At 41.0% G+C, this 21454-nt stretch overlaps 1 protein-coding gene across 1 annotated transcript in view; it reads right to left on the reverse strand.

The window, feature by feature from the left end:
• Nucleotides 1-5404: 5404 nt before the first annotated feature.
• Nucleotides 5405-21454, reverse strand: part of slc27a6 (solute carrier family 27 member 6) — a 41046-nt gene continuing 24996 nt past the window's right edge. Inside the window, exons 6-10 of the mRNA XM_041897339.2 lie at nucleotides 9811-9901; nucleotides 8766-8964; nucleotides 7918-8015; nucleotides 7255-7385; nucleotides 5405-6523 (exon numbers count right to left, since the gene is read on the reverse strand). Of these exons, the coding sequence (XP_041753273.2) occupies nucleotides 6347-6523; nucleotides 7255-7385; nucleotides 7918-8015; nucleotides 8766-8964; nucleotides 9811-9901 (696 nt within the window). The 3' untranslated portion in view covers nucleotides 5405-6346. The remainder of the gene's footprint in view (nucleotides 6524-7254; nucleotides 7386-7917; nucleotides 8016-8765; nucleotides 8965-9810; nucleotides 9902-21454) is intronic.

The raw sequence follows: 21454 nt of genomic DNA on the forward strand, positions 1-21454 counted from the left end.
TGGAGTTGGGAAACACTGTCCTACATAATGTGTGCTGTTGGGGTTACTGGAGGGCTGGAGTTGGGAAACACTGTCCTACATAATGTGTGCTGTTTGGGTTACTGGAAGACTGGAGTTGGGAAACACTGTCCTACATAATGTGTGCTGTTGGGGTTACTGGAAGACTGGAGTTGGGAAACACTGCCCTACATAATGTGTGCTGTTTGGGTTACTGGAAGACTGGAGTTGGGAAACACTGTCCTACATAATGTGTGCTGTTGGGGTTACTGGAGGGCTGGAGTTGGGAAACACTGTCCTACATAATGTGTGCTGTTGGGGTTACTGGAGGGCTGGAGTTGGGAAACACTGTCCTACATAATGTGTGCTGTTGGGGTTACTGGAGGACTGGAGTTGGGAAACACTGGTCAATAGGATAAAGATTTACACTTTATGCAGTGTTCTAAAAAAACAACATCAAATGAAGAAGTGCCATTCTGTCTTCTATTACTGTGATAATAACTGACCGTTCCTAACTCTAATCTGGGTTGATGAAAGTGTATTGTCTGCATGCTTATCTGCTGTCTGTCTGCCACCTCTAATATCCAACCAATCAGTGAATAGACTAGCCCATATCAAGACGCTTCGGTACAGATTGTCATACTTGAGAGCACTTGGTCATTTTCTATAGTCTGAGTGCCAGTCTGTTTGTGCTGTCATGCCAAACAATGACAGCAATGTAATCGGCAAGAGCACATCTGGGACCAGGCTACATTTAGTTAACTGTGTCTGATTCAATGGAGACTAACAAACTGAAAAGAGATTAAATAGTTATTGTGAGCCCTCAAATTATTTAATCCGTTTCTAAATAAATTATGTGCTAACCAAAGTTCTATACAAATGAATTAAGAAGCGTTACTAATAACTAAGGTTGCAAAATTCCTGGAACTTTCAATACATTCGCTGGTTTTCCTGAAATCTTGGTTTGGAGGAATGCAGGATTTCTGGAAAAACAGGGAATTTATTGAAAGTTCCTGGAATTTTGCAACCCTACTAATCACACAGTACAGGTAAAACCACACACTCATCACTTTTTTAAAACATTTAATCATTCTTCCATGTCATGTTCACAATGGCACAGACTATTCCCATAATCAGCAAGGCTAAATATGTGTTCTAACAGTGTTAATCAAGGCTTCAATGATGACAACGGAAAACACAAATACAGCATATACGCCGCTGTTGGACCTCAATGGGTTAAAAACCCTGTGACAGCAGCTTGCAAGGTCCTCCCAGTGCACACAGTAAAAGTACCCTGAGAGAATCAACGCAACAGGTGGAATAGCTCGTAACATTTAAGCAGCTATAACGCTTTATTACTTGTTTGTAAGCATGCATCAGTCTTGTTATAAGGCCTGTAATATGTCTCTCTATGTATCATGTTTTCAACTGACAAAAATTTGAGATGATCATTATGAGATAAGACTTTATCACGGGGGGTCATACATGCTTATAACATGTTTTACGATGCATTATAACCACATCGTAATGCATTATACTTAACTGTCGGCGTTAAGTAAAGTGATACTGAACAGCTTTTACACAGCGAGACGTTAACAGACTGTCAGATCCCTCTGTTTGACTATTTACTGTTGTGTCCCTAAGACCCTAGCTGTTAATGGAAAATGAGCCGTCATATTTTCCATTTTGGAAAGATGGGTTTCGGGTAAAAGCAAAGATGACAAATGACAATAATATGGAGTGATATTAGTGCCACCAGAAATTGAATCTGAATTGAATAATTTTGAATTCGTATAAGGAAATTGAATCTGGTGGCACTAATATCACTCCATACTATTTATTAGTGACTATTAAGCCTAATCGCATGCTTCCCAGTCGAAAACAGTTTGCGCACATATTATGAGGAAATTTTTTGACTTTTTTGTTAGTTTTGGTGTTCGGCAGGTTTCTTTTTTGGCTGTTTGCGCACACAAAATATTTTATCGAGGCATTTCAGTAGCCGAAGTCTTGCCCCTTTTGTCGGTGATTGGTCAACAGTAGGGGTGTGAACTATGGAGGGGATTCTTCAATGAAGCGTTTACTGCCTTTCAATGAGAGAGACGAGAGCGCTCAGCAGCTAGGCCCCTACTGTCTCCAGTGCACTATTAGGTTTCATGCACATTTTTCCAATTCATACATCTTAGATGTAAAATTGCGCAACTAAGAACTCCTCAGCAAAAACGTCTAAATTAATGAAACATCTCTTGATTTATCTTAGATTAATTCAGACTATTTTGAGGAAGTGTTTCTGGCTATGTTGTTGCTACAGTGGCTCAAGAGGGACAAACAGCAGTAATATTGCCACTTTTTTTTTCAAATGTTTTAAGCAAAGGTCTCTAGGGAGTATGCGAGCACAGATGTTCACTTCACCTAGCTGAGTTCTGCTAGAAGCAAACAGAACCTATGTATACGGACACCTTTAGTGTCTGAACGATGAGTTGAAAATTGTGGTCCACATAACTCTGAAATGTGTTTTTGAAATTGTATTGACGTATCTGACATACACATATCGGACACACATTCACCCAAATTAAATAGTATCAAATTAAATGATAAACATAAATGCTGTTAAAAACCATTTTACAAAATGTTTAACATTTGTAATAATCAAAGTGTAATTAAACGTTACAGGACAGTAAAACAAGAGGTATTAGTGAAGCTAAAAATATTTTTTGCCCAGCTTTCTGCACAATGTGCGAATTGACTTCATTGCTATCATTCAATGTGCTTAAATTATCTGGAAATTATATTATAATCCTAGCTAGACTAATCATAAGTAGTGTTGTCACGATACCAGTATCGCGATAATACACTGAACAAAAATATAAACGCAACATGTAAAGTGCTGGTCCCATGTTTCATGAGCTGAAATACAAGATGCCAGAAATGTTCCATACACACAAAAAGCTTATTTCTTAAAAATGTTGTGCACAAATGTGTTTACAGCCCTGTTAGTGAGCATTTCTCCTTTGCCAAGATAATCCATCCACCTGACAGGTGTGGCATATCAATAAACTGATTAAACAGCATGATCATTACACTGGTGCACCTTGTGCTGGGGCAGCACTTAAAGGTCAAATGCCACGTGTCGAGGTGGGCGCTGGCAGCTGAGCAGAGAGAAAAGCCACCTCAGGTTTGAGAGAAGTGGGGCGGCGGTGCCAAGAGGAGGGGCGGCATAAGCTAATATGCTTATCGGGCAATTTGAATGCACAGAAATAGCGTGACGAGATCCTGAGGCCCATTGTGAGGCCCATTTCTTTTAAGGTGTCTGTGACCAACAGATTAATATCTGTATTCCCAGTCATGTGAAATCAATAGATTAGGGCCTATCCATTTCAATTGACTGATTTCGTTGAATTTATATGAACTCTAACTCAGTAAAATCTTTGAAATTTTTGCATGTTGAGTTTATATTTTTGTTCAGTATATTTTTGTTCAGTATATTTTTCTTCAGTATATTTTTCTTCAGTATATTTTTCTTCAGTACAGGAAGTAAGAAATCAAAGGAAACAAAACATGAAGCAGACTAAATGTCTTGAGGAAAACAGTCCTAATGTTGGAAAAAACTGCCTTGTGTTGTCACCCAGTCACATTTGTTTATTTTGCAAGCTATAGCACACAATATCTTACAGAAGTAGGTTTTAAAAGGACCATAGAGTTGAAATCTGCTTCGTGTTTTCTTTTTTTTCCAAGGAAAATCTGGTATCGTAGTATCGCGATGATGGTATCGTGACAACACTGATCATAAGGACTTGATATTCACAGTGAACGTCTGACATTGTAAACTATATTCTTCCTTACTTCCTCTGTAGCTCAGCTGGTAGAGCACGGCGCTTGTAACGCCAGGGTAGTGGGTTCGATCCCCGGCACCACCCATACGTAAAAATGTATGCGCACATGACTGTAAGTCGCTTTGGATAAAAGCGTCTGCTAAATGGCATATTATTACCAGACACATAACTGTAAGCGTTAAGTAAAGTGTTAATGAACAGCTTTTACACAGCGAGACGTTAACAGACTGTCCGATCCCTCTGTTTGACTATTTACTGTTGTGTCCCTAAGACCCTAGCTGTTAATGGAAAATGAGCCGTCATATTTTCCATTTTGGAAAGATGGGTTTCGGGTAAAAGCAAAGATGACAATCTGGTGGCACTAATATCACTCCATACTACAAGTGTCTGAAGGAAAAGTTGAAAATGGTGGTCCATATAACTCTGAAATCTGCATTTGAAGTGTTGACATATCTGACATACACATATTGGACACAAATTCACCCAAATTAAATAGTATCAAATGAAATGAAAAACAAACAAATTCTGTTAAACACCATTTGACCAAGTATTCAACATTTTAAATAATCAAAGTGAAATAAATGTTTGGCTGTCCAAACAGGAAAGTAAAACAAGAGGTCAGTGAAGCTAAAAATCACTTAATTCAGCTTTCAGTTCATGATTTTCACACACTGCACAAATTAACTTAATTGCGATCATTCATTGTGCTTAAATTATCTTAAAATTATATTATAATCCTAGCTGGACTAATCATAAGGACTTGATATTCACAATTAATTCAACATTTCGGACATTGTAAACTATATTCTTCTTCACCAAAACATAGTTCAAATAGCTGTACAAATTAACACTATTTATACTTAGAAAACTCTTAATATCAGTCCCCATTTTAAGTACGCAAAGGGCTGAATTCAGTCAAACCTGCCTTAGCCTCAAAACTGCCTTAGCCTCGTTTATGCAGTATCTCTATTTACCCAGATGCCTAATTACAAAGCTAGGAGCATCTACTTATAAGAGGGGGCCTGCCTGGTATTTTACTAGCCTGGTCCCAGACCTGTTTGTGCTCTTGCCAACTCCATTGCAAGTCAAATATGAGAAACACTGATAGCACAAACAGGATGGCACCCAGGCTAGTATTTTACAGTACCAAAACCATGTTATGTTGTTTGACTGAGGGGATAAGGTATGTTGATAAGGCATTAACAGTGCAAGGTAGGTTTGACTGAATTGGACCCTTAATGAAGCTTCTCAGCAATCAGCTGACATAGTAAATATAATCACTTTGCGTCACATTCAGACCTGGGTTCAAATAGTATTTGTTTTCTTGAGCTGGGCTTACAATGGAACCACTGGAACAGATCCCAAAAGTTCCAAACCCCGCCCATCTGGCACTCCGGACAGGCTCAATCAGTGTGAGTAAAAAAAGAAAGACTACTTGGACCTGGGTTACATTTCAGAGTAACACAAGATGGTAAACACTAACTGGCAAACTGTTGAAGGAGCATGGTGCTTGCAACGCCAGGGTTGTGGGTTAGATTCCCACGGGGGGCCAGTATGAAAAAAATAAAAAAATTAATGTATGCACTCACTAACTGTAAGTCGCTCTGGATAAGAGCATCTGCTAAATGACTAAAATGTAAATGTAAAATAATGCATGGTTCCGTTACTGAACTACAGCTGTGCCAGTGGACTGTACTCTCTCTAGTTACTGGAGGACACCTAACAAACATACTTTTGCGAAGCACACCTACTTTCGTTTAAATCATGAGCCTTAACTATTTGTATTTAAAAAAAACTCATAATTACTACTATTTCTAGCAAAGCATATGGACATTTTACTGATATTAAAACTTCGTATCTACGTTGGTTAGTGTAGTAGTTCGGAAGGAAGAATGTTGGGTGACCAGAGGCGTCATTGGCTATTGAAACTGTGGGGTTAGTGCCTCCTGAATTTTATCAATTTGTTGTGTTTATACAAAATGACTTGAAAGTTATTGAATTTGGTCATCAGTGCCTCAAACACATGATGAAGCACATAACGCCTCTATCTACTATTCGTCTTTATATCAAGGAGGAACTAGTGACACTTTAGGACACCCCATCCGCAAATTAAATGGCACAGACGGACAGTGGAAGTGCTGATTGTCGAGGTTCACTGGTCTCAAGTCAATTTAGCCTTCTCAGCTGAACCGTCTTGACAATAGATCTAGAAACCGAGGAGGAGCAGGGAGGGAAACCGACACCCCACAAGAACTCAGAGTTTTACCCCCCCGATCAAGGTCAACAATATAAGTGACCCTTCCCTTTATTCATTATTAACCCGGATACTCATACCAGAAAACATTATTCAATGAGAATTTGTTTTGGGGTTCTCAGTTCTTGGTTCCCATCAAATATATAACACTACAAAGGAGTGGACCCCAATTGACGGTCCCTCGGTCCCTCTTCGAAACAGCACAACTACGCTGCCGTCGTCTCGGTGAACCAAAACTATTGGTGGTTTTAGCTACGGTTAAGAGCTATAGCTTCCGCTCGCCAGCCAAAATGCTGCTGTACAGCGTGTCTGTGAGGGGAACGTAGCTCTTCTCTGAGTAATCCAGGAAATAGAGCGGGTCGCAGATTGTTGAAGGGTTGAATCCGCTCTCCACCAGATTGAATTTCTGCTGCTTGAAGGTTCCCGTCATTTCCATTGATTCCTACAACGTACAAGAATAAGATGTGATGGTACTCTTTCATTATTCTGTATCCTGATCTGTATTCTCTGTGTGCATGGCTGTCGGATTATTTTTCAATGACACAAACAGAAGTTAACTTTCACAATCTATATTGTACCATAGAGAGAGAATTTGACACTTTAGGCTAAAATAATTAATTTGACAACTTGGCAAGCAATATTCAAACTCTTGACATATTAATCTGTTGATAATCAAATGCAGAATGTTCGAATAGATTACACAAACCAAATCGCTGCATAATATTTACATAAAAGCTTAACTATACAACCCGTCAAAACTTTGCTTTTCAATGACAAAACAATATGACTGTAATCAGAATTTCTGTTTACTTCCTGAATGGAAACGGAATTGACCCCGGCCCTGGTAAGAACTGTATGGAATGTTCTCTACAATGACATTGACCTGTCAGTGCTGTAGTGTACACATGTGACCAGAAGAGGCCACCACCATGCCAAAGTATTTCTTAGAGCTGTTACAATCATTGACATCCCTTTGCTGGTAGGCTAATGATGACCTATTCATTCCTGTCTAATTACTGACCTACCCTTTGTAAGAGAAGCTTAAGCAAACAATTTACAAACATTTTATAAAGATAGTCCACAAATCAAAACACTGGCAAAAGTGAACATTTGAAAATTGCCTCTACTTTATCACAACATATCAAGGAAGTCAGTATGTCAAATGTTCCTTACCTGAAGCCTTATGAAGAGAGGACGAGAATAGCCTGGTAGTTCATTGAGGACGTGGTCAAATAGCTTCTTCCCGCTAAACTCACATTCAGGCCTCACAATGATGGCGGCCATTCCGGCTCTTCCCTCATTTCCTGTGAATACAATGGTGCCCCATTAGTCACTTCGTGTTACTCCAGTTTCAACCCCTTTCATTACCTAGTGGCTCATTAAAGATGGACGTGACAAAAGGCCTTTAACTTCAGTTCTAGGCAGGGAGCACAGTGAGACCCAAATGGCACCCTATTCCCTACATAGTGCACTACTTTACCCCTGGGCCCACAGGGCTTTGATCACATGTAGTGCACTATGTAGGGAATAGGGTGCCGTTTGAGGGTGCCGTTGGGACTCAGACCATGACATCTTCCACTGGGTGGTCTAATCGAAACATTACATCAATCATTCATCTCAAATGGGGACAATTACTCTGCAAACACTCCAAGGTCTTTCATGCCACCACAGTGTGTTTGCCAAAGCAGAAGCATAGCAATGGGATCGCAGTATTTTACTAAATGGAATCACACACAGACAGACACGTACACCACACATAGACACAAACATGTACACACACAGAGAGACAGACAGACAGACAGACAGACAGACAGACAGACAGACAGACAGCTGTACCTGGAATTTCCACCCCATAGACATTGGCCTCCTGGATAAAGTCCACCATTCCAAGCACCTCTGTCACTTCTGTTGTTGCCACATTTTCACCCTTCCATCTGATATCATAAATAAGGACATCGAAGAGGCCATGAACTTTTGTCATGAGCTATGTTGAAGAACTGAGCAGTCATGAGCTATGTTGAAGAACTGAGCAGTCATGAGCTATGTTGAAGAACTGAGCAGTCATGAGCTATGTTGAAGAACTGAGCAGTCATGAGCTATGTTGAAGAACTGAGCAGTCATGAGCTATGTTGAAGAACTGAGCAGTCATGAGCTATGTTGAAGAACTGAGCAGTCATGAGCTATGTTGAAGAACTTCACAGTCATGAGCTATGTTGAAGAACAACACAGTCATGAGCTATGTTAAAGAACTGCACAGTCATGAGTTATGTTGAAGAACTGAGCAGTCATGAGCTATGTTGAAGAACTGAGCAGTCATGAGCTATGTTGAAGAACTGCGCAGTCATGAGCTATGTTGAAAAACTGAGCAGTCATGAGCTATGCCTTGACAGTATGCAAATCCAGTCATTATGACATACAGTACTGTAATTCTGCAAAGAGTGACTTAATATCTTTACCATTTCCTTCATCACACATGTCAGTTGACATGCCTGTCTTAACTCAATGTGAAAGATGACGTCAACCTTCCCAGTGGGCAAAACTGGTTGAAATGACATACTGTAATTTCAATAACAAAACTGTTTGAAATTACATCATTTCAACCTATTTTGCCCACTGGGTCACGAGGTGAGTTACTCATTACAATAACCCAGATAAACATTGTCATGTCAATTCAGATTCTCTACCTGAAAGTGTCCCCAACTCTGTCCTTGAAACAGATAAAGTCTTCAGCATCTTCAGCCATGAGATCTCCAGTGTTGAAGTACGCATCTCCCTTCACAAACACGTTCCTCATCAACTTCTTCTCGGTCAGCTGTTTGCTCCCTGCATAGCCAAAGAATGGACTGGAGGCGCTAACCTTGGACAAGAGAAGGCCCGTCTCACCTAGGGAGAAGACACACAAAGGGGAAAGTCTAAAAGTCTGAATCGTTTGGTCAGAAACGTTTTCTGAACGTCTGCTTTCATTCACAGATAAAGTTGTTCCTAACCATGTGACCTGACCATTAAAAAGTCCTGGCCCTAATGCGTGTAATGTACAGTGAAAATAATATACCATTGAGTTGTAATATTAACCTATTAACGAAACAGAGCGATTTTAGAGAACGTAAACTAGAGTGGACAATGCAGTTCAACATTGGCCTATAGCACAGCATGAATGTTCTATAAACAATATCCTTCATCTTTAGAAAAGAGTGCTTGAGAAGGAGGCTATTTGATCTGTTGACATATATTTTTCCATATGGGTGTAACTATCAAAAGCACCAAAAAAGCAGCCAAGAGCCAAACCCAACGTCTTTCAATGACAGCAACGCATGGTGGAAATATCAATTGGTTTTGTTACATTTTTGATGCGCAGTCCAACAGAAAAGTCAGAACATCCTGACAGGGTCCGTCAAACAATTTACTACTAGAAACAAAATTTCTCCCGTCTCAGTTCCGTCCAATCTACCACCACACCCTAACCATTCTCTGGCAACAACAATGCCTTCACACATGCGTTTCATGCATTTTGGCCTGATGTGATCCAATGTTGTTATGTTTGTCTTGTCTTTTTCTAAACTGCGGCAAACCAATTTCCCATTATGGGATAATAATCTACGATTGTAAAAAGTACAATTCGGTATACAACTGTGAACAACCAATAAACGGTACTACATAATAATAATAATAATAATAATAATAATAATAGATAATAATATTAAAGTGAACTACTACTACTTGAGTACTTACCCTTGTTAACGTGTTGACAGAAGCCCTGCTTGTTCCTGACAGGCTCATCTCGGACCATGTCATACCTTACCAGGTCATACTTGAAGAGGAGCTACAAGAAAGAAAAAACATGCGAAGGACTACATTATAATTCATTTGAGTGGTGGGTATAGGGCATTACTAAGATTATTTCAAAAAAACTTTTCAGCCATTGGTCTCTGGTCACATGACATAATGCATTCAAGCTATTAGGGTTTGCTCTAAGCAGGGGTTGGAACTGCAATTCTTTTCCAATCATTTAGTTCTGAACAGAACCTTTATTTTTTTCATTCCGTTCCAGTGTTCCGACCAGCAAAATAAAGTTCTGAACTGGTTCGAACCCCCAAAAAAGTAATGATTTATATCATTTTTAAACCTACAGTTGAAGTCGGAAGTTTACATACACCTTAGCCAAATACATTTAAACTCAGTTTCTCACAAGTCCTGACATTTAATCCTAGTAAAAATCCCTGTCTTAGGTCAGTTAGGATCACCACTTTATTTTAAGAATGTGAAATGTCAGAATAATTGTAGAGAGAATGATTTATTTAAGCTTTTATTTCTTTCATCGCATTCCCGGTGGGTCAGAAGTTTACATACACTCAATTAGTATTTGGTAGCATTGCCTTTAAATTGTTTAACTTTGGTCAAACGATTTGGGTAGCCTTCCACAAGCTTCCCACAATAAGTTGGGTGAATTTTGGCCCATTCCTCCTGACAGAGCTGGTGTAACTGAGTCAGGTTTGTATGCCTCCTTGCGCGCACACACTTTTTCAGTTCTGCCCACAAATATTCTATAGGATTGAGGTCAGGGGCTTTGTGATGGCCACTCCAACACTTAAGCCATTTTGCCACAACTTTGGAAGTATGTTTGGGGTAATTGTCCATTTGGAAGACCAATTTGCGATCAAGCTTTAACTTCCTGACTGATGTCTTGAGATGTTGCTTCAATATATCCACATAATTTTCCTTCCTCATGATGCCATCTATTTTGTGAAGTGCACCAGTCCCCCCTGCAGCAAAGCATCCCCACAGCATGATGCTGCCACCCCCGTGCTTCACGGTTTGGATGGTGTTCTTTGGCTTGCAAGCATCCCCCTTTTTCCTCCAAACATAACGATGGTCATTATGGCCAAACAGTTCTATTTTTGTTTCATCAGACCAGAGGACATTTCTCCAAAAAGTAAGATCTTTGTCCTCATGTGCAGTTGCAAACCATAGTCTGGCTTTTTTATGGCGGTTTTGGAGCAGTGGCTTCTTCCTTGCTGAGCGGCCTTTCAGGTTATGTCGATATTCGACTTGTTTTACTGTGGATATAGATACTTTTGTACCTGTTTCCTCCAGCATCTTCACAAGGTCCTTTGCTGTTGTTCTGGGATTGATTTGCACTTTTCGCACCAAAGTACGTTCATCTCTAGGAGACAGAACACGACTCCTTCCTGAGCGGTATGACAGCTGCGTAGTCCCATGGTGTTTATACTTGTGTACTATTGTTTGTACAGATGAACGTGGTACCTTCAGGTGTTTGGAAATTGCTCCCAAGGATGAACCAGACATGTGGAGGTCTACCATTTCTTTCTGAGGTCTTGGCTGATTTATTTTCATTTTCCCATGATGTCAAGCAAAGAGGCACTGAGTTTGAAGGTAGGCCTTGAAATACATCCACAGGTACACATCCAATTGACTCAAATGATGTCAATTAGCCTATCAGAAGCTTCTAAAGCCATGACATCATTTTCTGGAATTTTCCAAGCTGTTTAAAGGCACAGTCAACTTAGTGTATGTAAACTACTGACCCACTGGAATTGTGATATTGTGAATTATAAGTGAAATAATCTGTCTGTAAACAATTGTTGGAAAAATGACTTGTGTCATGCACAAAGTAGATGTCCTAACCGACTTGCCAAAACTATAGTTTGTTAACAAGAAATTTGTGGAGTGGTTGAAAAACAAGTTTTAATGACTCCAACCTAAGTGTATGTAAACTTCCGACTTCAACTGTATGAAATCGACATTAAATTACTTCACCAATGGATAGAGCAGCTTGCTAGGGAGCGGGCAAGCTATGTACATGCATTGGACAGACAAGTGTCGTGTAGGGTGTGACATGCGACTGAAATTTTGCGGGTGAGGAGAGCGCTGGGCATCTTGTTGTTATGACATGCATTATCTGAATTAGGCCCACAGAATTATACCTATGGAGGAGCGGCTTCTATGAAGGAACTTTGAATGTCTTTGAACTTCAGAGAGTTGTCTTAACTAAACATTGGACCAGAGCTAGCCGTTGATCATGACTCTCAGTTCCAATACATTACACATAATGCCGCCTAGAGTTTTCAAGAGCTAAACCAGAGCTAGCTAACAAGCTTGTGTGTTCAGAGCGACACCAGAATTAAAATAAAAAACACGTCTTACCTTTTTGTAATTAATAACTCTAATGTGAAACGTGATAACTATAGTTTCCTTAACTAGCATTGAAAAGGTTAATCCATTGTTCTCCAATTAAAAATCTCTCTCCCTAGTTTCTGAATCATGCCTGTAACTTCAGTAGGCTACTAGTTATGTCAGTAGACTACTAGTAACGTCAGTAGACTACTAGTTATGTCAGTAGACTACTAGTTATGTCAGTAGGCTACTAGTTATGTCAGTAGACTACTAGTTATGTCAGTAGGCTACTGGTAATGTCAGTAGGCTACTGGTAACGTCAGTACGCTACTAGACTATGTTTCGGAGGGAGGGGGAGGGGCAGGTAGCCATACATACTGGTAAATATATGGTGCTTATATGGTGTCGAGTAAAGCTTAAACCATGTATTTAGATTGTAGTTAGGTATTGTAGGTAGTTTATCTAGGTAGTTATCGTTGGTTATTGTAGGTAATTATTGTAGGTAAGTATTGTATTCGGCTGAGCCCGGTGAAGCACGAGGCTAGCTAACCCACTACCTGGACTAGCTAGCGGGTAGCTACTGGTAACTATTAGCAACTGTGGATAGTTGTTAATAGTTACCTGTGGATGTTATTTCACGCTTAAGAGTACCTGTAATTATGCCAGCTAGCTGCCTACCATTCAGCTCTTTTTCTAACATCATTATCTGAAGCGTTAACGTTAGATAGTTAGTAGCTACTGTACTCAAAATGTAGCTAGCTTGTTGCTACCTGGATAGCTAACTAAACAATAGCTGGAACGACCTAGCGAACAGACGCGAACTGGCTGAATCGATTCAGTGGCTAGCTTTGCACTTAACTGGCTAACAGTAGCTACTAAGGGTAAGCTATAACCTACATTTGTGTTTTGTTTTTACATACTGGTAACCAGAGTCGTTCAAGGGAATTAGGGACATGGGTGACTAGTTAACGTTAGCTTGGCTCTCTCTGTGTGTTCGTGCCGTGGAAGGAGGGGTTTTTCGTTGGCAGAGAGCAATGGCTAGCTAGTATGCTAGCAAGCTTGACGCCTTGATAAGTTCCTTTCCTGAGGATGGCTCACCCCTCACAGTTCTGGGTGACTTTAACCTCCCTACATCTACCTTTGACTCATTTCTCTCTGCCTCCTTCTTTCCACTCCTCTCCTCTTTTGACCTCACCTTCTCACCGTCCCCGCTTGACCTCATCTTTACTAGATGCTGTTCTTCTACTAATCTCACTGCAACTCCCCTCCATGTCTCCGACCACTACTTTGTATCCTTTTCTCTCTCGCTCTCCTCCAACACTACTCAGATGGTATTGCGCCGTCGCAACCTTCGCTCTCTCTCTCCCGCTACTCTCTCCTCTTCCATCCTATCATCTCTTCCCATCCCCCCCATTCCTCCCTACCTGTGGATGTTTTCGTCAACCATTTTGAAAAGAAGGTTGACGACATCCGATCCTCGTTTGTTAAGTCAAATGACACCACTGGTCCTGCTCACACTGCCCTACCCTATGCTTTGACTTCTTTCTCCCCTCTCTCTCCAGATGAAATCTTGCGACTTGTGACGGCCGGCCGCCCAACAACCTGCCCGCTTGACCCTATCCCCTCCTCTCTTCACCAGACCATTTCCGGAGACCTTCTCCCTTACCTCACCTCGCTCATCAACTCATCCTTGACCGCTGGCTACGTCCCTTCCGTCTTCAAGAGAGCGAGAGTTGCACCCCTTCTCAAAAAACCTACACTCGATCCCTCCGATGTCAACAACTACAGACCAGTATCCCTTCTTTCTTTTCTCTCCAAAACTCTTGAGCGTGCCGTCTTTAGCTTTAACTCTCTTGCTATCCCTCTCAGAATGACCTTCTTTGATCCAAACCAGTCAGGTTTCAAGACTGGTCATTCAACTGAGACTGCTCTTCTCTGTGTCACGGAGGCTCTCCGCACTGCTAAAGCTAACTCTCTCTCCTCTGTTCTCGTCCTTCTAGACCTATCTGGTGCCTTTGATACTGTGAACCATCAGATCCTCCTCTCCACCCTCTCCGAGTTGGGCATCTCCGGTGCGGCTCACTCTTGGATTGCGTCCTACCTGTCAGGTCGCTCCTACCAGGTGGCGTGGCGAGAATCTGTCTCCGCACCACGTGCTCTCACAACTGGTGTTCCCCAGGGCTCAGTTCTAGGCCCTCTCCTATTCTCGCTATACACCAAGTCACTTGGCTCTGTCATATCCTCACATGGCCTCTCCTATCATTGCTACGCAGACGACACACAATTAATCTTCTCCTTTCCCCCTTCTGATTACCAGGTGGCGAATCGCATCTCTGCATGTCTGGCAGACATATCAGTGTGGATGACGGATCACCACCTCAAGCTGAACCTCGGCAAGACAGAGCTGCTCTTCCTCCCGGGGAAGGACTGCCCGTTCCATGATCTCACCATCACGGTTGACAACTCCGTTGTGTCCTCCTCCCAGAGTGCAAAGAGCCTTGGCGTGACCCTGGACAACACCCTGTCGTTCTCCGCTAACATCAAGGCGGTGACCCGATCCTGTAGGTTCATGCTCTACAACATTCGCAGAGTATGACCCTACCTTACACAGGAAGCAGCACAGGTCCTAATCCAGGCACTTGTCATCTCCCGTCTGGATTACTGCAACTCGCTGTTGGCTGGGCTCCCTGCCTGTGCCATTAAACCCCTACAACTCATCCAGAACGCCGCAGCCCGTCTGGTGTTCAACCTTCCCAAGTTCTCTCACGTCACCCCGCTCCTCCGCACACTCCACTGGCTTCCAGTTGAAGCTCGCATCTGCTACAAGACCATGGTGCTTGCCTACGGAGCTGTGAGGGGAACGGCACCTCCGTACCTTCAGGCTCTGATCAGTCCCTACACCCAAACGAGGGCATTGCGTTCATCCACCTCTGGCCTGCTGGCCCCCCTACCTCTGCGGAAGGACTGGAAAAAAAATGCCCGGAACGTAAAATAACCTTATTAACCGGTTACAGAACCGTATAGATCACCTTCGTTCTCAGTTCTGGTTCTGTTCCTCGAAAAAAAAACTGGTTATTTTCTGGTTTTCTGTTCTGTTCCCTGAGCCGGTTCCAACCCCTGGTTCAAAGCATTCCTTCCTTACATCATTACTGTATGGGCCGTTGCACAAGGCCATTGCCATAGAAAGTCAGAATTCTTGAGAAATACTGTATGTGCTGTGGGAGCTTACGTTCCCATTAAACAGCTACATTGTTTCCCTTATGGAATTAAAAAGAAAAAAGGTAGCAAATGCTTCATTTCTTTCGATATTCCATTTTTAGAATGTGTTCGTTTTTAAGTAGTTCTACAAATCTGATTTAATCAATTATCTTCCTGTTGTTGCATGCCCTCTGCAATACGGTACTTCTGTTTTCAAAGCACATATACACAAAAACACCCACACCATGAATACCTTTAATTCCAGGGAGTCTGTACACACACCACACACACACACACACACACACACACACACACCTTCACACACACCTTCACACACACACAAATCCAGACGTTAGTTTCTTAAGCATTGAAAACCACTCTCTCACACATACCTTCAAACAACTCCTTCACATCACCCCTATTGCAGTGTGTAGCCTATGATATCAAATATGTGGATTAACCCGTAGCATAACCTCTCTCCTGACTCAAATCCAAAAGCTCATTTGGTCAGAAAACCCCTCACTTTGGCAGTGTAACGCAATGGATAATGCTAATTTCTGAGCTTTCCAAGAAATGTTTTCCAGTGCTATTAGTGCGCGCGCTAATTTAAATGGAAAGATTGAGTCTGGCACACAAAGCTCCTCTGTTTAGGGTTAGCAAAACAGGTCGGATTCTGCAACTTCCTTTTAGATAAAACTCAAACCAGACATTCATTCTTAGAGAAAGGCTTACGTCCCAAATGGCACCCTATTCCCTACATAGTGCACTACTTTTGACCAGAGCCCACAGGGAAGTCTCTGAGGGATCAGTAACACATGAATAGTAATGGGATGAAGCAGAGTAAACATGAATACATGGGTAATACTTTAAGGGTAACACTTTACGCTGATGTACTGTTTTATGAATGCATTATGTATTGGTTATGAATGCATTAAAGGCCCTATGTAGGTACCCTGTGTTACTAATAAAAGGTTGTGCATTAAAAACTTCACTTAAAAGAGGACATTCCACAGTCACACATTCTGTAGTCATATTCCACAGTCACACATTCTGTAGTCATATTCCACAGTCCCACATGCTGTAGTCACATTCCACAGTCACACATTCTGTAGTCACATTCCACAGTCACACATTCTGTAGTCACATTCCACAGTAAGGGAGGATAAACAAAACTGTCAGCAAAACTAACATCATTGTCTGTTTTGCAAATGGCACCCTTTCATTATATGGTCCACTCCTTTTGACCACTCCTTTTGACCACTCCTTTTGACTAGGGCCTACAGCGCACTGGTCAACAGAAGTGCACTATATAGGGAATAGGGTGACATTTGGGACGCAAACCTTGTTTACATTTGTGCTTAACTGAATTTAGACAGACGGTACAAATGAATAAAAATTGAAAAGCTGAAATGTCTTGAGTCAATAAAGTATTCAACCACTTTGTTCTGGTAAGCCTGAATGAAACACAGATTCAACCACAAAGACCAGGGAGGTTTTCCAATGCCTCGCAAAGAAGGACAACTATTGGTAAAAGGGTTAAAAAAAAAGCAGACATCGAAAATTCCTTTGAGCATTGTGAAGTTATTAATTCCACTTTGGATGGTGTATCAGTACATCCTGTAACTACAAAGATACAGGCATCCTTCCTAACTCAGTTGCCGGGGAGGGAGGAAACCACTCAGGGATTTCACCATGAGGCCAACGGTGTCTTTAAAACAGTTACAGAGTTTAATGGCTGTGATGGGAGAAAACTGAGGATGGATCAACAACATTGTATTTACTCCACAATACTAACCTAATTGACAGAGAGAAAAGAAGGAAGCCTGTCCAGAAAATATTCCAAAACATGAATCCTGTTTGCAACAAGTCACTCAATACTGCAACAAATGTGACAAAGCAATTCACTTTTTGTCCTGAATACAAAGTGTTATGTTTGGGGCAAATTCAATACAACACATTACTGAGTACCACGCTTCATATTTTCAAGCATAGTGGTGGCTGCATCATGTTATGGGTATACATGTAATCGTTACGAACTGGGGAGTTTTTCAGGATAAAAAATAAACGGAATGGAGCTAAGCACAGGCAAAATCCTAGAGGAAAACCTGGTTCAGTCTGCTTTCCAACAGATCCTGGGAGATGAATTCACCTTTCAGCAGGACAATAACCTAAAACACAAGGCCAATCCTACACTTAACAAGAAGACAGTGAATGTTCCTGAGTGGCCGAGTTACAGTTTTGACTTAAATCTACTTGAAAATCTATGACAAGACCTGAAAATGGTTGTCTAGCAATTATTAATAACCAATTTGACAGAGCTTTGTGGTTGAATCTGTTTGAAATTCACTGCTCGACTGAGGGACCTTACAGATAATTGTATGTGTGGGGTACAGAGATAATGTAGTCATTTAAAAATCATGTTAAACACTATTATTGCACACAGAGTTGTAAACATTTGTAAAAACATATAATTCCATTTTGACATAATGGGGTATTGTGTGTAGGCCAGTGACACAAAAGCTCAATTTAATCAATTTAAATGCAGGATGTAACACAACCAAATGTGGAAAAAGTCAAGGGGTGTGAATTATTTCTGAAGGCACTGTACATCTGGCGAACAAGTCCACCGATTGGCTCATCAAATGACTTAATCATCATTTGGTCTTTATATGAAATTGTAATTTGTTCCTGAGAAATTCCCATCACCACAAACCACCCCAACTTTTCATAAGCCAGCCTGAACTCCCAATGCACTAGCTACACAAGTCGACAGGGATTTGGTGATTTTTTTTATACAATTTGTTCCAATAACTATACTTTTCCAAGGCGAGATAGTTATTTATGGTCACAGCTACTCCCCGAACAAAGTAGCGTTCGGATAAACATTGTGCCGGATTGTGTTGCATTTTCATGGATGTAGGACAACAAGGACTTTTGTTAAACACTATTATTGCACACATGCAACTTACAACGTGACTTGTTAAGCACATTTCAGCTTTTCATCTTTAATACATTTGTAAAATTTTTGAAAAGCATAATTCCACTTTGACATTATGGATGACCAAAGGACCAGGGCAGTAACAACATCTAGTTTAGTTGTAAATGGAGGTCTATCAAATTCACTTCAACATCCACAAATTATAATCCAGACGGATGCCAAATACCCTGCAACAGAATTTCAGTTACTAGACGACTAACTAGAGCATTCACAAGCCGTTAGATAAATCACAATGTGTGCCACCAACTGATTTTTTACCTTGTTTTGTAAACTTAAAAAGGTTTTGTAAGTTGGTTTCTGGGTCAAGAGGCTTGAGTAGTGAGACCAGCCTAAGAATAGTTCATGTAAGATTAAGGTAAGATTAATCCTAAGTAACCTTACCCTACTATACTAGTGCTTATAATGACAGATATACAGAGTTATATATATATATATATATATTATATATATATATATATATATATATATATATATATATATATATATATATATATATATATATATATATATTTATATGTCTCAGTGATACTATATATAGCATTTTGTTGGCATACAGCCCTTACTATGTCGCTGTGCAGGAGGGCACTGTAGCTGCCATGTTGTTTAAATTAGCGTACGTCACAACGTATGTTCCCGATTCTGGTGGCGTAGTCGGTTGAGCGTTGGCCTGGTAAGCACAGGATTGTCGGGTTCAATCCCCGCTCTGGCCAGCAACCCCCTCCTGACTTTGCTATAGATCACTTTAATAATAGGTTCCAGTTACACACACACTGAGCATGTGCAAGGTGTGACATAAATATTCCAATTGAAAGAGCAAAAACCATGTAGGAGACTAGGAGTAAATATTTAATTGAAGTTATGTTTTTACAATGCTGAGGTACAGTAGCAATACAGTACTGCTAAACTCAACTTGCACTGAATCTAAATGCGTATAGGAGATTCCTTTATTTAGAGCTAGTCTCTGCACCAATACATTTACATTTTCAGTAATTTATTGTTTTTATGGACAGCGACAGTGGGACTGTAAAAGGGGGCAGACAGATACAGGAGACAGATACAGGAGACAGATACAGGAGACAGATACAGGAGACAGATACAGGAGACAACTACCACTAGTCCAAAACTCCAGCACTCTGCACCATTCATCTCCTCTCCCTATAGGTTCTCTTTGTCACCCCACATGCCCCCTGAGATGTAACAGTGATTACAATGCCTACCTAATACAGCATTACTTAACCTATTCTTTAAGTCTAAGAGCACTCAGGTGAAGTCAAGTAGCCATGTTTTTCCTTTTTAAGTCGTTTAAAGCTGCAATATGTAACTTTTTGTGCGACCGGACCAAATTCGCATAGAATCTGAGTTGTGTGAGTTATAGATCTGTTATTCTCATTGAAAGCAGGTCTAAGAAGCGGTAGATCTGTTCTATTTCTATGATTCTATGTTCTTAATTTGAGTTTTTTTTACTTTTGGTTTTGTACACCAGCTTCAAACAGCTGAAAATACAATATTTGTGGTTATTGAAAATATATTTCACTGTGGTTTAGATGGTACAATGATTCTCTATACTATACATTGTTTGTTTTGTCACATAAACTGAAATTAGGCAAACTAATATAATGTTTGCAACCAGGAAATGGTGTAGCTATTTATGCACCTTTAAGTCCTTGTCTAACCAGAGTTCTGCGTTACGAGGAGTTCAGGGAACTCACTGACCAGTAAAGATGGGCAGTGCTAGGTAATCTATGTTATGTGCAGTAACCATTGTTATGTGATGTTTAATGGTTTAAAATAGTGGTACATAAGTCTATTCATCGAGGGCTGCAGTGTCTCTTGTTTTCATGCTTTTGAATAAATCAAGTTACAGAAAGGCTTGAGAATCAATTTACCTGGGTTGGTTTGAAATAATTTAATTATTTGCGGACAGTGAAATAACAATGCCCTCAAATACCAGAGTGGTCCATCCTTCCTACCTTGAAGGAACCACTGATCCTCAGCTAAACTACATTGATTTTATTAATTCAATTCAATTCAGTTCAATTAAATTAAATCATGTCTTCAGTGATTACCTTGAAGGAAGGAAGGTAGGACGGCTTTTCTTTTTGTATTTGAACTGAGCCCATGTTTCAGACAACACTGACTCTGCTGTTTCTCTCTCTCTCTCTACAGTGTGGAGGGGAGACAGCATTAAGGCCCATGTTTCAAACAACACTGACTCTGCTGTTTCTCTCTCTCTCTCTACAGTGTGGAGGAGAGAGAGCATTAAGACCGCTTAGGGAGAAGTCAGGCATGTTTTAAACTAATATGGCTCACCTCATAGTAAACCCAGTAATCTTTGATCCTTGTTGGATGAGTGCCAGGAGCACAGCATACACAGACACAGATACAGACAGCACACCACAGACACACACACTGACACAGACAACACACCACAGACACACACACTGACACAGACAACACACCACAGACACACACACTGACACAGACAACACACCACAGACACACACACTGACACAGACAACACACCACAGACAACACACCACAAACACACACACACTGACACAGACAACACACCACAGACACGCACACACACTGACACAGACAGCACACCACAGACACACACACTGACACAGACAACACACCACAGACACACACACACTGACACAGACAACACACCACAGACACACACACACACTGACACAGACAACACACTACAGACACACACACTGACACAGACAACACACCACAGACACGCACACACACTGACAGACAACACACCACAGACACACACACTGACACAGACAACACACCACAGACACACACACACTGACACAGACAACACACCACAGACACACACACACACTGACACAGACAACACACCACAGACACGCACACACACTGACACAGACAACACATCACAGACACACACACACTGACACAGACAACACACCACAGACACGCACACACACTGACAACACACCACAGACTAGCACACACACTGACACAAACAACACACCACAGACACACACACTGACAGAGACAACACAC

Source organism: Coregonus clupeaformis, chromosome 15 (assembly GCF_020615455.1).
Source record: "Coregonus clupeaformis isolate EN_2021a chromosome 15, ASM2061545v1, whole genome shotgun sequence".
Taxonomy (NCBI): Eukaryota; Metazoa; Chordata; class Actinopteri; order Salmoniformes; family Salmonidae; genus Coregonus; species Coregonus clupeaformis.